Source organism: Poromitra crassiceps, assembly GCF_964638095.1.
Source record: "Poromitra crassiceps genome assembly, chromosome: 29".
Classification (NCBI taxonomy): Eukaryota; Metazoa; Chordata; class Actinopteri; order Beryciformes; family Melamphaidae; genus Poromitra; species Poromitra crassiceps.
In genome coordinates, this window is record NC_139641.1 from 5,379,171 (window position 1) to 5,396,212 (window position 17,042).

Sequence of the window (17,042 nt, forward strand, 5' to 3'; positions counted from 1 at the left end):
GACCACTCCCTCCGGGATTTCTTTTGGGTGATTGTTAGGATCAAAAATGTTTGATTTTGCAGCGGCTTTTCTCAAAAATGTTATCTGATTTTTTTTTAGGTAAAATTGGGGGAACTGACAAAAATTGCAAGTTTAATGTAGGAACCTGTTTTACACAATCTTTGCAAATATTACGGCGATTGGTTGAATTTGTATTAGATTTTTACACTAATTATTTTGCGATCGCAAAATCACAATTTCCTGGAGAGACTGACTGACTGACTCGTGCTGGGTAGTGACAAGGACCTCAAGGTACATATTGCCATATATTGCAATACTTGACATAATTTACTGACATTTTAAAAATAGAGCTGAAAATACAACATGCTGTATACCACCCAGGTATTGTAATAATATGTACATCACATTATATCACATTATATTGATAACTCGGACAAATTGAGTCAAAACTATTTAATAAAAAATGTCATTCAATTTCATTTCAATTTATTAGAACACTATTTGCAATAATTTGTAAACACACTTGCACACTGTGTTACTGAACACTGACATTTTTCGGAAATATCAATAGAGTATTATATAGTAAAGTAGTAAATATATAGCAATTATTGTCATATCGATTTTATTTCACAGCTCTATCACTGACTGGCTGAGACAAAAAGCTAAACGTTCCGTTACTCCTCCCAGGACAACATGTGACTCTGAACGTGTATTAACGTCATGGCCAACACATTCCTGTGCTTCCTTGTAGGGCTGGGCGATATGGATCAAAAATGATATCTCAGTATTTAGGCTGAATGGCGATACATGATATATATATCTCTATTTTCTAGTGTGGGCTAAATGTTCAGTTGTAAGTCAAAGCCAGATGTGAGTCATAAGCACTTTTATTCAAACCACATCAAAATAAAACGCAAAGACAGACTATTATTGGTGCTTTCACAAAATAGTTACACAATGAGATTTTTTGATAGATAATCATCAGTCATGTGAATTTAATGACTAGAACAGTCAGGTAAGTTCAGAAAATGACCTCACTTTACTATCATGCAGCCTTTAAAACCAGGAAAAGACAACACTTGCCATATTACAATATAATATAACGATATCAAAAATCGAAGACGCTATCTAGTCTCATATCACCTTATCGATATAATATTTATAAATTGCCCAGCCCTACTTCCTTGTTTCCCTATTGATGCACTTTAGACTCATACTGGCTTTCTTCTTTTTAATTAGAAGACTAATTAGCGTCTGCTAGCTGGCTGCATTAACTCAAAACAACTTGCACTTCATTACCTCCGCCAAGGAGTTATGTATTCGGTGCCATTTGTTTATTTGTTTGTCTGCAGGATTATAGAAAAACTACTTGTCTGATTTTCATGAAACCTGGTGGAAGGATGAAGCATCGGCCAAGGAAGAACGCAGTACATTTTGGAGTGGATCTGAGTCACAAACAAGCCTCACAAACAGGTAATTTGCCCTGGCAGAGGTCTGTACTCTCCGGGTGCCCTTCTACTTACTGTATATGGGCAATACAATGTGGTGTACAATGTAATGTAGTGGTGATGTGGGTGTGGTTACTGTGCTGATGTGGGTGTGGTGGTGATGTGGGTGTGGTTACTGTCATGATGTGGGTGTAGTGGTGATGTGGGTGTTGTGGTGATGTGGGTGTGGTGGTGATGTGGGTGTGGTTACTGTGGTGATGTGGGTGTAGTGGTGATGTGGGTGTGGTTACTGTGGTGATGTGGGTGTGGTGGTGATGTGGGTGTGGTTACTGTCATGATGTGGGTGTAGTGGTGATGTGGGTGTTGTGGTGATGTGGGTGTGGTTACTGTGGTGATGTGGGTGTAGTGGTGATGTGGGTGTAGTGGTGATGTGGGTGTGGTGGTGATGTGGGCGTGGTTACTGTGGTGATGTGGGTGTTGTGGTGATGTGGGTGTGGTGGTGATGTGGGCGTGGTTACTGTGGTGATGTGGGTGTAGTGGTGATGTGGGTGTGGTGGTGATGTGGGTGTGGTTACTGTGGTGATGTGGGTGTAGTGGTGATGTGGGTGTGGTGGTGATGTGGGTGTGGTTACTGTGGTGATGTGGGTGTAGTGGTGATGTGGGTGTGGTGGTGATGTGGGCGTGGTTACTGTGGTGATGTGGGTGTTGTGGTGATGTGGGTGTGGTGGTGATGTGGGCGTGGTTACTGTGGTGATGTGGGTGTAGTGGTGATGTGGGTGTAGTGGTGATGTGGGCGTGGTTACTGTGGTGATGTGGGTGTTGTGGTGATGTGGGTGTGGTGGTGATGTGGGCGTGGTTACTGTGGTGATGTGGGTGTTGTGGTGATGTGGGTGTGGTTACTGTCATGATGTGGGTGTGGTGATGTGGGTGTAGTGGTGATGTGGGTGTGGTGGTGATGTGGGTGTGGTTACTGTCATGATGTGGGTGTGGTGATGTGGGTGTAGTGGTGATGTGGGTGTGGTTACTGTCATGATGTGGGTGTGGTTACTGTGGTGATGTGGGTGTGGTGGTGATGTGGGTGTGGTTACTGTCATGATGTGGGTGTAGTGGTGATGTGGGTGTGGTGGTGATGTGGGTGTGGTTACTGTCATGATGTGGGTGTAGTGGTGATGTGGGTGTAGTGGTGATGTGGGTGTGGTGGTGATGTGGGTGTGGTTACTGTCATGATGTGGGTGTAGTGGTGATGTGGGTGTGGTGGTGATGTGGGTGTGGTGGTGATGTGGGTGTGGTTACTGTCATGATGTGGGTGTAGTGGTGATGTGGGTGTGGTGGTGATGTGGGTGTGGTGGTGATGTGGGTGTAGTGGTGATGTGGGTGTGGTTACTGTCATGATGTGGGTGTGGTGATGTGGGTGTTGTGGTGATGTGGGTGTGGTTACTGTCATGATGTGGGTGTGGTTACTGTCATGATGTGGGTGTGGTGATGTTGGTGTGGTGGTGATGTGGGTGTGGTTACTGTCATGATGTGGGTGTAGTGGTGATGTGGGTGTGGTTACTGTCATGATGTGGGTGTAGTGGTGATGTGGGTGTGGTGATGTGGGTGTGGTGATGTTGGTGTAGTGGTGATGTGGGTGTGGTGATGTTGGTGTAGTGGTGATGTGGGTGCGGTGGTGATGTGGGTGCGGTGGTGATGTGGGTGTGGTGATGTTGGTGTAGTGGTGATGTGGGTGCGGTGGTGATGTGGGTGTAGTGGTGATGTGGGTGCGGTGGTGATGTGGGTGTAGTGGTGATGTGGGTGTAGTGGTGATGTGGGTGTAGTGGTGATGTGGGTGTGGTTACTGTCATGATGTGGGTGTGGTGATGTTGGTGTAGTGGTGATGTGGGTGCGGTGGTGATGTGGGTGCGGTGGTGATGTGGGTGTGGTGATGTGGGTGTAGTGGTGATGTGGGTGCGGTAGGATGTGGGTGTGGTGATGTTGGTGTAGTGGTGATGTGGGTGTGGTTACTGTCATGATGTGGGTGTGGTTACTGGCATATTGTGGGTGGTGTGGTGATGTGGGTGTGGTTACTGTCATGATGTGGGTGTAGTGGTGATGTGGGTGTGGTGGTGATGTGGGTGTGGTGATGTGGGTGTGGTGATGTGGGTGTGGTGGTGATGTGGGTGTGGTGATGTGGGTGTGGTGATGTGGGTGTGGTTACTGTCATGATGTGGGTGTGGTTACTGGCATATTGTGGGTGGTGTGGTGATGTGGGTGTGGTTACTGTCATGATGTGGGTGTAGTGGTGATGTGGGTGTGGTGGTGATGTGGGTGTGGTGATGTGGGTGTGGTGATGTGGGTGTGGTGGTGATGTGGGTGTGGTGATGTGGGTGTGGTGATGTGGGTGTGGTTACTGTCATGATGTGGGTGTGGTTACTGGCATATTGTGGGTGGTGTGGTGATGTGGGTGTGGTTACTGTCATGATGTGGGTGTAGTGGTGATGTGGGTGTGGTGGTGATGTGGGTGTGGTGATGTGGGTGTGGTGATGTGGGTGTGGTGGTGATGTGGGTGTGGTGATGTGGGTGTGGTTACTGTCATGATGTGGGTGTGGTTACTGGCATATTGTGGGTGGTGTGGTGATGTGGGTGTGGTTACCGTGGCGGTCTGGGGCAGCGCTGGCTCCTGTGACCCAAACATGCTCTTCCACTCCTCGTTCATGTTGGAGTCCTGCTTGGTGTGCTTCCTCACTGCAGAGCAGGGGTACAGGACAGGTTCAGGGAGTGACGCACTCTCAAAACAATATGAACTACAAACTCACTCATTACATTACGACATTTGGCAAACGCTTTTATCACTCACTACATGTGAGGGAGGTTTCCCAGGAAGAGCACGGCCACATGCCGACCAGATGCTGCGATCTCCATCGCTGTTTACAATTACGCTACAAAAAATGTCTTTTCAGATATTTCATCCCAAAGTGAGATTTGGTAACATTGCAACATTTAGTTGACACTCAACAATTCAACTGCTTCACTTTTGTCAGTAGATGTTATTTTAACAGCTTATTAGTTGAGAACCCAAAGGATTCTGTTTTTTCCCTCATTCCACACACCTGCACCTCATTCATGAATTTTCATATACAGTTGAATTGTTTAATGCCAACTAATAAGCTGTGGAAATGTAATAAATACTCTGTAGGCTGTAGAGATGTGTACTACAGTAGATTTAACAATAAATAGATAAATAAATAAATAAATAAATAAATAAATAAATAAATAAATGAATAAATAAATGGACATTGGTCATTTTTTGCAGTGGAGAGTGAATTCTTGGGTACTGGGAGGAGACTTGATTAATGTGGGATATTACAGTAAGAGGAGTGGAGTTTCCTGGAGGTCTGTTCTGTGTAAACGCTTTGCCACAGACAGCAGCTGACTGACAAAGAACAGGAAACAGAGTACTTTGAGAAAGCATCAGAGGTGCACGTCACTTGAACTCAAAGGCTCGTCTGCCTTGGCCAGCTTAAAAAAAAAAGTGGAAACAGCTGTTGCAGATCCGACGCATACAGAAACCGTCCGTGCTCCAAAAGATAAATCTGCTCTGAAAACGGAGCAGAACACAAACGCATAAATGTGATGCGAGTGATCTAGCTATGTAGCTAATACACCAAAATAAAATGAAGTCATGAACAAAACATGCTCCGACGTCAGCCTCGACGATGGCAGCTAGACCTATACTGTATACTGGAATACTGGATTACTAGTTACTTTCATTTGAAAGTAATAAGTTACCTTACAATATTACTTTCTGTGTAGAGTAACTCGCTACTTATTACACTACTTTTTCATTACTTTTACCAAAACAACAGCAGCAGCAGAATGACATCGCTGCCCCGGAACATCCCGAAAAATTATTTCAACCGCCCTGAAGTCAGTGTAAACAATCCAACATTCTAAATGTTATTCTTTTCCTTTGTTATTGTCATCTATAGTGGTTATTTGAATAAAAACACACAGTTTGATTAGGAAATGATTGTATCTTTTTTTAAATATGTGCTTTGATTTAATAAAATGTAACTCAATTTGTAACTTGAGTTACTTGACAAAGTAACTGGTGTAATATTACTGAAATCCTATAAGTAATAAGTTATATTACTGAGTTACTGCTAAAAGTAATATATTACATGTAATATGTTACTTTTGTAACAAACATTTCCACCCCAGCGCCTAGTACAAGTCCACGTCACTGGCAGAGCAATTTCATGAATGAACGTAGTTACTGTGCGTGGCTGGATTATTTGGAAGAGAGCCAAATTGGTGAGTAAACAAGTATAAGTTGAATCGTTTCTTTTCCTTCATTTGCCAGTTTGAAAATGCAACAAGGAGATGATAGCCTACCGCGTGCATAGGCTATTGCGTGATAAATGGCCGCTATTAACGTTCACGGATATATTAATGAATCATTCGGCATATCAATGAATTAAACAGCAAACTCATTATCAGTGAGTGAGGACAGCCACAGCCAGGTGGGAGAGATGAGAGAAGCCAGAACACACTCCTCTACACGGACGGGGGCGGCTGAAGTGATGCGTTCTTTAAAGTGGAAATTCGTTCACCAGAAACACATTTTCGTTCTGAGCTTTTAAAATGTGTTTCTACTGATTTTTTTTTATATTTAATCCGACATGGGTCCGTGTATAATTCCTTTGAGAATTGTGAATATCACCACTGTCGTGAGTTTATTCCCCAATGCCCATACAGGTTTTAAGCTGCATGTTTTCTCATCACGGCAACATCGAGGAAATATTGGCTCATATTTATGTCCGCAAATGCAGATAGGAGCAGCATGTTGTCTGTTTCAATAACGAATGCATCTGCGTTCCAAGCTTGAACAGATTGACGTGCCGGTTGAATGCCAAACAAAATAGGCGATATTATAATAGGCATATTTCCGCTGCAAAGTCAATCTCGTAATGATATTTCGATGAAATATCAACACAGCACACGTTTGTTTCAGGAGGATTGTTATGAGATATCGCTTATGGTAGGTTTAACCAAGTTGTTTTGAATGTGTTAGTTGGGGGAATGTTTACAATCACATCCCAGTAAATAAAATCCAAAACACAAAACAACACATTGATAAGTCAATTCAAGTTTCTGAGTGACACGTTGAGAGCACCGCTGTTAGCACCGGAGTGACTACCGATGAACACTTCAGTAAAGCGGACGTGTGTGTGTGTGTGTGTGTGTGTGTGCAGGGCCTAAAATTAATTTAGCAAATTGGGGGGGTGGCCCGTGGGGGGAGAGAGATTCCCCCCTTACATGCTTCACATAGGGGGGATTTATAGAACTTGGGGGTGCGGTGGATCTCAACATGACGTGACGACCAGGGGTCTTTGAGGGGTTTCGACGGGGTCCCCCCAAAAAATTGATGGATCATCACCATTATTTATTTTACCTCTACCTACAATTAAAAAAAAATATCAAACAATAAAAAATATGTTCAGATTACCCAAGGGGGCAATTACAACACTATGACTTCTTACCTTAAAGTCGAGGTGAACCCGTTCGTCACGTGCATCAGAGTCCGTTTCAGACTGAAAACAAATTGAGAGGCGGACCATATACGGTGTCGATGATTTGATTTGACAATAATGTCGACTGGCTTTGGCATCGGCCAATCCTGGCGTGTTCCACCCCCAAATCGGGTGGGATTCAGCGTGTTGTCGTGCTACGCGAGTGGGATCCGCGGAGTACCAGGGAGCCAGCTGCTTCGTGCGGAGCGAGCGGACAATCCGATCCATAGGTGCTGCCCGCCCGCCTGGAATCTCCGAGAGACGACCCCTGACAGCCAGGGAGGCTGTCAGGCTCGGAGGCGCGCGCCATTATCGTTATAAATGTAAATAATATTCCTGGAATGCGTGTTTTAACGAGCCAGTTAAATTTCTTTGCCTTCTTAGACATTACCGTTTGATTTAGTTTGCATAATTGCTCAAGTTAGTACGGTAGTTAGTTTATGGGCTAGAAACTCTGCCAGATGACAGGCACTAGGTGCCATTTTCCCCTTCATTTGGAACAGAAAATTATCCTGAAATGAAGATTTGATTGACAGCTGCATGTCGTGATATGATTGGTTGAAATGGGGTAGAAATTTGATAGTACAGGGTGACGTCAGCAAACTGTACATTACTGTTATCAATGAAATCTTGAAAAATGAACTGTGGATGTGAAAAAGTGTGAAAAACTAAAGAAATTTGAGTTTTGTGATTTCTTTTGCATACATTATTAAATAGGTGCACTGCCAGGCATTTGAACTAAAAGAAAATAAAAGTCATTTTTGGGTTCAGCTCGACTTTAAATTCAATATTATAGTATTGCCGTTCTCAATGAAAATATATAAATCTGTATGATTAATTAGTGCATGTTATGTTTCTCATAGGATGACTTCTGTATTTTACATGATCTGTGAGTCATGTTAACACGTTCACTGCCAATGACGTATTAATCCGTCAAAAATAATCCAACGGTTGACTGCCAATGACGTATTAATACGTCAAAAAAATGTTTTTTTTTTTTTTGACCGTGGGATGTGCATCTAACCCTTTTACATCTCTTATATAATTATTGGAGCCACCGAACGTTTACAACCCATTCCACCGACCCACTAAGTGGCGACAGTGCTCTCCTGACTAGAGGAAGGCAAGCAAAAAGCAGCCATTCTCATGAAAATGGATGGGGGAAAACGCTTTCGTTTTCGCGCTGATTGCTGGCGATGCGGGATTGCAAATTTGCATAATAGATTACAGGTGGAACACACTTTGAAACACGCAGCATAAATATGACCAGAATCGCAAAAGCTTCATCAAAGCTCTCAACCAAAACTCCAAGAAGCGAGCGAGTCCATCCAGACTTCCTCAAACAGCGGCCGCGCAGACAGGCAGCAGCAGCAGCAAAGCAGTGAGACTGGTGACAAGCTTGTGACGGCCACTGCAGCCAAGAAGAACGCCCACGGAGGGAGGAGTTGGAAGCAGAGGGGCGTTTCCTGCTGTTATGGAGGAAATTACTGTTCAAAACTATTGTTTAGATGTCTGACGTCTTACTGATGCCAAAAATGAATGGTTAAAGTGACTGTTCTATCGAATTTCACAAAAAGCCGTTTATCTCTGAATAATTTTTCTGACGCTGAAACCATGCTGTATTCAACTGCTAATGCTTACATAACTACTAACTCTACAAACTAACTCTTTTAGACAGAGAAAGCACACATTCTATTAGTTCTTTTGAGATATTGTGTGTTCACAAAATCTTAGCAGAAAAGAATCCTCGGGTCTTGAAAGATGAGCCAGAATCCTCAAAAAAACCCTCTGGCAGAAGCTAACTACAGTAAAAAAAAAATGTCTGGCAGTGAATGTGTTAAAAAAAAAAAAAAAAAAAAAAAAAAAGTTAGAATTGACCCGGGTCTCCCCTACTATCCTTGCTATACCCACGATCCCACGCCAAATGTTAGGCCCTGGTGTGTGCAGTGTGTGCACTGCAGTCCAGCCTGGCAGACAGGGGTTAGAGGTGAGTTTTTTGGGGAGAAAGGTTAGATGGTAACACCGTGTTACTCTCACAGCAAAGCATGCAGTACCACTCCAAGCTAGAGCACATGAAACAGTGTACCAGATGTCATGGCCGTGGACTCTGTGAAATGAATACAAAGAGAGTTAGAACACCAAACAGAGCAGATAGATCTGGGTCTGCTTTGTATCTGTGATGCTACACCGTGGGGCGTCCTGGGAAAAGCACTGCTAGACACTTTCTCTGTTCTCTTGCTTCATTTGAAAGATTTGGTTCCAAAATGAGATGAAAAGGCCGACGACACACTTGACAACATGACTGAGAGCACAAAAACCACATCACACTACGTTTAGGGAATAGTTGTCTAACTTTCTGTCCTTAGGTGACCGAATGAAAACATTTCTACAGACCAGATTTTCTATATTTAAAAGGGATACATCAATGAGAAACAATTCAGATTTATTTTGCACATGGATCTCACACATATGCGAAAACTGGAAACAGTTTTAGAGACAATGATTTTGTTTTACGCTTATTGAGAGTCGTTTGTTGATTTGAGCTCGATTGTTGCCAGTGATGTCATCAGAAGCCAGTGAATCATTTGGGTTGTATTAATTACAAGTCTTCCGATATGACATCACCGACATCATCAACTGAACCCAAATCAACTCAATCAATCAATAACTGTCAAACTGTCTGCAAACCTGTTTAGAGTTTTGGGATATGTGTGGGATAGTGTGCAAAATAAATCAGCATTGTTTTTCGGTGAAAATATGAGCCCCCTTTTCCACTGAGGTCCATGCCAACTCTGGTGCTTGAACACGAAGTTCCAGAGTTCATGACCCCTTTTCCACTGGTTTGGTCTGGGCCAAAACCGGGCTTGTCCAGGAACTCGAGCCCACCCAACTACTTGGCCCTTCGAACACAGGGGGGCATAGCTGTACAGCAAACAGCCTAATTAGCAGTGGTGTAATGTAACAAAGTATTAACACTTAAGTAATTGAAATTCAAAGTGCCAAATATGCAAACTGAATCTGGAAAAAAGAGTCTCTCCTACTTTGGTCCCTGGTCGTGAAACGACCTGCAGTCCCGTTTAAAACGTTCCATTCCTCTGTCCAGTTTTAAACATGCTCTATCTGAAGTTCTTACTGCAAGCTGCTCCTGCAGTAATGTCTAGTTTTACTTTGCCTTTCTCGGCCTGTAAATTTTGTTTTTAGGCCATATGTTTTTACGTTCTTGATCCTGTGTTATTTATTACCCTTGGATGTGGTATTTTATGATGTATTTGGTTGTCCTTGCTTTTTGAACTGCTCTATAGCCCTGTTTTTATGTTTCCTTTATATGTACTGTAATTATGTTGATTGTAACTTGGCTTGCAACTGCTGCCTTCTTGGCCCGATCACATTCGCAAAAGAGATCTTGTATCTCAAATGTCTTATCTCAGGGGTGTCAGACTCATATTAGGTAGAGGGCCGGATTTGTTCAACTGAGACCTCATGGGGGCCGGATTTTTTTTTTTTTTTACTAAAATCAATTCGACTCATTTACCCATTTACTTCACAAAAGAAATACTGCTCTTTCCATTTCTCTTGAAACTGCCTGCATTCCGTGTCAACCTTTCTCTTTTTCGACAGCATCTTGTTGATTCCTTTGTTTTTTGGTAGGTAGCCGAATGCGCGATTCAATTCCAGCGTGGCATCATGGCGGCTTTGTTTACACCTGATGACCTACTGACATACTTCCTTGTAGTGCAGGTTAATTAACTTATGAATGAACTCTTAGCTTGCTTATTAGCCACACATAGTTCTGATAATGGGGTGCGAATTTAATAATAATATATATATTTTTTTATATTCCAAAACATCTCAAGACAGGGATGTCAGAGATACGGCCTGCGGGCCGTATCTCTGACATCCCTGTCTTATCTGGTTAAATAAAGGTTAAATAAAAAAAATAAAAAAATAAAAGTAACCCTCTCACCTCTCTTGTCGTCGAGCTCGGCCTTGGGCTTGACCAGGTCCACCTGGCAGCCGGTGATGCCCAGCGTGGCCAGGTCGATCAGGCCACTGTGGGCCTCGGGGCCCAGGTGGCTGGGCTCTCCCATGCTGGCCCGCGCCTTGTTGCTCTTCAGCATGAAGTCTCTGAGAGCCAGCAGCTTGTCCTCCTCCGGCTCACTCATCCCCTGAACACACACACACAGAACACAGCACCTCAGTCACATGAGCAAAGACCACCGTGTAGAAATACTCTGTTCAAAGTCCTGCATTCAAACCATTACTCAAGTCAAAGTACAAAAGTATAGAGACACTGCATGAAATAGGCCACGCGACAAATTCTCTTGGGAAGTTCTTGGTTATCTGGGACCCGTTTCTGGCCTATTTGGATGAGGTTAATAGCGGTACGTGACTCGCATAACTGACTTCTCATGGACCCTTTGCGTGGGATCCCACGCACATCCCTTGCAGGCACATGGGGACCTTACGTGGCTGGTAGTGCCAAGCTGTAGTATTGGAATGTGAACCGTTTGTTTTTTCTTTCTCTGTCTGAGCCTTTTGTTGTTGTTTCTGTTTTACGTTTTGAAAATTAAAAAAATAATAATGTAGTGGAGTAAAAAGGACAAAATGTCCCTCTGAAATGTAGTGGAGTTAGTAGATGTACAAAGTAGCATAACATGGAAATACTCAAGTAAAGCGCAGGTACCTCTAAATTGTATTGGAGTACAGTACTTGAGTAAATGCATTGACTGTAGTTACTTTGCAGCACTGCCTGCAGCAGAGAGGAGACAGATTGGCCTGGGTGACTGGCTCTGACTCAACCCTTCAAACACAAGGTTCTGGTTGAAGGGAGGACGGTGGTGACAGGAGGACAGACGTGATGGATCTGACAGTCATGTGTGGCAGTAAAAGTCAAGTTGTTTCTCATTTGCTTGCACAACGTTTTGGCCCAAGTGTGGTTTTTCCTGAGAAATAATAAAAAAGCTATGTGCCAAATGTAGTATAATATAGTGATGTCAGATATGAGTCACTTTCATATGGATGTAACCACCGTGATGTCACTCATTGGTTTGTGGACTCTTGTCTGGAAGCCTTGAGTTTGGCATTTTGATTGTTGCCATGTTTGGTCTGACGAGAAAGATTTTCAATTGGGAAACATCAAAACTATCTCCCTGGGCCAGTGAGGTGAAATCTTTATTTTCCATTTCTGATTTGTCATTCATATTTCACAATAGACTACGTTGCAACATTCAAGAAATTAAAAAAGCTTTCTTCCAATTACATAAAGAAAAATGGACTATAGAAATATGGAATAAGCCTAAATTAAGAACTTATTGTCTTATAAAAAATACTTATGAAGTAGAAAAATATGTGGAACAAAATCTATCCAAAACACAAAGATCTCTCTGTGCCCAGCTACGCTCAGGTACCTTGCCTCTTGCCATAGAGACAGGTAGGTTTAGCGGTGTACCTGAGGAACAGAGACTTTTGCCTGTTCTGTGATCTAGAACAGATTGAAAATGAAATTCATTTTATGTTCTTCTGTCCTCTGTATGATGAATTTAGACATGTGCTTTTCGAGAAAATGAGCTTGCTATATAATGATTTTTTTTATTTGGATGGTTACAAAAAATTTGAATTATGTTTTAGAAAGGGAGCATTCCATGCAGCCAATTTCATTTCTAAAGCCTGGGAAAAGAGAAAAAATATGCTGTATATTTGATTTGAGTTCTATAATGTGTACGTTTGTGTATATGTATCCAGTGTGTATATGTTTATATATGCATACACACTGTGTGTGTATGTATATATATGCATACATACTGTATGTTTGTGTTAAATTGTTTACACACCATGCAAGATTGTTGTCTTTAGTGTCTTATAAGCCCATGCGGGCTGGGCACCCTGTGTGCATGACACTTGAATAAAAATATCTATATCTATATATGGTCCAGAAGCTAGCTACTGCCTGCTATTGGTCCCAGATCGGTGAGCTGCGCGATCACTGGAAAGGCGACTTGTCAATCACGCCCCAAAACATAGTCTGCTTATCGTCTATTTGACTCAAAACGGGACCATAATTGACAAAATGAACATCGTGCTGTATTGAAGAAGACATGAAACTAGTGATTGAGATTTACTGAGGTCATAAAGCAAGTGAGAAGTAGGGTCGTTTTCCCCATTGACTTCTATCCAAATTGGACTTCTTTTTGCAGCCAAGCCCTGCTGGCCATTAGAAAGAATGCAGGTTCAAGGCACTTCCACATTGGCTTAATTCTTCAGCCCCTTGGTCACTTTTCAAACATGACTACAACATCTGATCTGAGTGAAATGAAGCATGAAGCTGTAATGAGATCCAGCTTCACTGCCACACACACACACACACACACACACACACACACACACACACACACACACACGCACGCTGATGAGCCAACACAACAGCATTAATCAAAACAACATGGCTGTCTGCAGTAATGCTGCATTCAGGTGCTCCTCGGGTGGCCCGATTTTCCGAGTTGGCAAGTTGTCCTTCCAACTTCGGTCGTGTGTACATGAACATGCTTGTGGTGTTGGAAAGGAATCATTGGAATGTGGAAACTAAATGCTAGGGTTAATGCTAATGTGTAACTTTTCTAACTAATCTAGGCCACTCTACATCAGTGCTGACCAATTTGGGGCCCGCGGGCCCGCTCTGTTTGTTTTGGCCCGGCACGGATTTGAATTTTTTTTTTTTTTTTTTTTTTTTTGATTTTTTATCCAGAATGCAACTCGGGCAAGTTATCAGATATCTGCACTGATTGCAAAGGGTGGACGAGCTTTTTCATGTGGTGACTTTGTGAAACAGTGTCTGAATGTGGCTGCGGATACTGTGTTCACTCCTGAGATTGTATCCCTGCAAATTGTCATGGCAAATTGTTTACAAAAGATGGACAATAAAGCTGATTTTCAAAGTACCTTGAGGATTTTTCAAGTTGTGAATTAAGTCAAATTTCTCTCTTGATTACAAAGGTGGAAAATACAACTGTTTTTAACTGGGTGTTCACTGATTAAATGTTTAAGCTCCCCACAAATGCAGATGTTTTTTTAAATATATATAACCAATTGCAAATTATTACAATTACCAAACAGATAAAAAGTAGATTATTATATTGAAATGTTATTTTAGATTTAGAATGTTAATTTTCTATAAAATTCTATATAATTCCACAACGTTTATTTTTGGCCCTCGGCTCTCCACCCAGATTGAGTTTTGGTCCTTCACGGGAAAGAGTTTGGGCACCCCTGCTCTAGATGGACCGCAACTAACGGTAATACCATATTACAAATATGTGAGGGGGGAGAAAATTCTTACAATCAACAAAAGCATCTACTTTCGTCTAGAAGTTATTGTTACAACTTGAGCGTCTATTCACGTGAATTTTCCCAGTCAGGATGTCATTTTTGCGACTACTCCGACACCATGCAACATAAGCCACTCCTTCAGCTACTCCGACACCATGCAACATAAGCCACTCCTCCAGCTCCTTTCATCTGGCCATGTGGATACATTGTAGCGACACCATGCAACATAAGCCACTCCTCCAGCTCCTTTCATCTGGCCATGTGGATACATTGTAGCGACACCATGCAACATAAGCCACTCCTCCAGCTCCTTTCATCTGGCCATGTGGATACATTGTAGCGACACCATGCAACATAAGCCACTCCTCCAGCTCCTTTCATCTGGCCATGTGGATACATTGTAGCGACACCATGCAACATAAGCCACTCCTCCAGCTCCTTTCATCTGGCCATGTGGATACATTGTAGCTGTGACACCATGCAACATAAGCCACTCCTCCAGCTCCTTTCATCTGGCCATGTGGATACATTGTAGCTGTGACACCATGCAACATAAGCCACTCCTCCAGCTCCTTTCCTCTGGCCATGTGGATACATTGTAGCTGTGACACCATGCAACATAAGCCACTCCTCCAGCTCCTTTCATCTGGCCATGTGGATACATTGTAGCGACACCATGCAACATAAGCCACTCCTCCAGCTCCTTTCATCTGGCCATGTGGATACATTGTAGCTGTGACACCATGCAACATAAGCCACTCCTCCAGCTCCTTTCCTCTGGCCATGTGGATACATTGTAGCTGTGAATGGCAAAACAAAATGCTCTGGCACACTGTGTGGGGATATGGGAACGCTATGACGCTATTTCACTGGTAGAGGGGGCGGGGCTGGGGGCTATTTCCAGTACAGTCAGCTGATTGGATCCAGGAGAGACAGACTGAGGGCGTGCAGAGCAGCTTACTAACTACATGACTGAGGAGGCTGTGTGTGTGTGCGCGTGTGTGTGTGTGTGTGTGTGTGTGTGTGTGTGTGTGTGTGTCTGTCTGTCTGTCTGTCTGTATGTCTGTGTGTGTGTGTGTGTGTGTGTGTGTGTGTGTGTGTGTGTGTCTGTGTGGACTTTCCAGACCCAATTCCCTCACATTCAAAGAGCCAACACAACATAGTTTGAGACACAGATCAAGGTTCATTACTGACTAGCAGGCTTTACAGAAGCTCACAGTTTAACCCATTGATACCTGATGCAGCATTTGCGGGTATATCCCTCATTTGTGTGCGTGTGTATCCCTTTAAGACCGCGAACCGCGTTAACGCGGTTCGCGGTCTTAAAGGGATACGCACACAAATGCGGCATCAGGTATCAATGGGTTAAACACCTGCATCATTCCACTTCAGTGATGTCGCTCTCTGCAGACAGTTGACGTGTGAAAGACCATTTATATTCTTGCACAAAATATATAAATGAATGCACTTTCAATGGCCCATGTCTATTTACATCTATGTATAAAAACTGTCAAGGCCTTTAGGTTTGCCTCAAAATGCACAAACTTTCAAGGAGCTGCGTTTGTTTGGTGGCAGCTACAGATAGGATTCAATGCTTTTCAGAGAGCTGCAGCAGCAGCAGCAAAGCCTTTACTATGAGGCAGTGGGGAGGTGGCGCCCCCTGCTGAGCCTTGTGGCACTCTGCACCTGGCTTGGTTTCTGTTTGGATCTGTAACAGCGTCACTGTTTCAGTCTGGATCTATAGAGGAGGGATGTAGCCTGTCTCCGCCACTCACTGGTTTAATACATCAGTAGACATTACCGCTCACTACAGATGGCTGGCAAGCTGAAGGCTGAAGCTTATCTTTGACTGAGTCAGCCGATAGGTTAGCTGTGCCTTAGCTACGCCACATGTAATGTGCAAGTTGATTTAATATAATTCCAACTGCAATTTGACACGTACTGTACATTCTACTTTATTTTATTTTACTCTATTGCATTTTATCGCATTTTATTTTATTGTATTGACTGTTTTACGTTTAGGGAGATACTGTGTGATACTGTGTTATGCTATGTTGTGTTATGTGGATATTTCATGCCTGAGTGCGAGCAGCTGTAACTTGTCCCAATTTCCCCCCGGGGATCATTAAAGTCTTTCTGATTCTGATTCTGATTCTGACTGTAACTTGAATCAGAAGTTCACATGAGGAGGATATCGGGATACGGTTATTGTTGTTTAATTATGATTATGAGATTGAGAACGTTTAATTATGATTATGAGATTAACTTAGCTGGTCATCAGCAATGGGCAGTATGCAATATGATAGATATTGCATATAAAATACTGCATACTAAATATGCTGGGCTGCTAACACGTGCACTTTAATGCACAGTATTATCGCGTACTTTTGACCACTACAGATGTTTTGATGAGTTGTGTATGTCATTTTACTGTGTCTGTGTCCTCATGTACTGTGCTGTACAACAAATTGCCTCCTTGGAGGACATTAAAGTGTTCTACTACTACTATTGAATGTCTCCTATGAAATTATTAACACCAGCGATTGTTCAACCAACGACCAATCGACCAGGAGGGGGCAGCCCTAGTGTGTGTTCATTACCTGTGTTCATTACCAGTGACTAGGGCATTTTCATTGTTGATTCATCTGTCGATTATTTTTTCGATTAATTGATTAGATAGAGACACTGCGTAACGCGTCATCATTCAGAAACCACGCCC

General features: G+C 42.9%; 1 protein-coding gene across 1 annotated transcript in view; it reads right to left on the minus strand.

Annotated features, from left to right (window-relative positions):
• The window catches only part of LOC310799893 (phosphoinositide 3-kinase regulatory subunit 4-like), an 82,647-nt gene that overhangs the window by 24,284 nt on the left and 41,321 nt on the right, over nucleotides 1–17,042 (minus strand). The window contains exons 14-15 of the mRNA XM_083662501.1: nucleotides 10,965–11,166; nucleotides 4,081–4,172 (exon numbers count right to left, since the gene is read on the minus strand). Coding sequence (XP_083518627.1) covers nucleotides 4,081–4,172; nucleotides 10,965–11,166 — 294 coding nt within the window. The remainder of the gene's footprint in view (nucleotides 1–4,080; nucleotides 4,173–10,964; nucleotides 11,167–17,042) is intronic.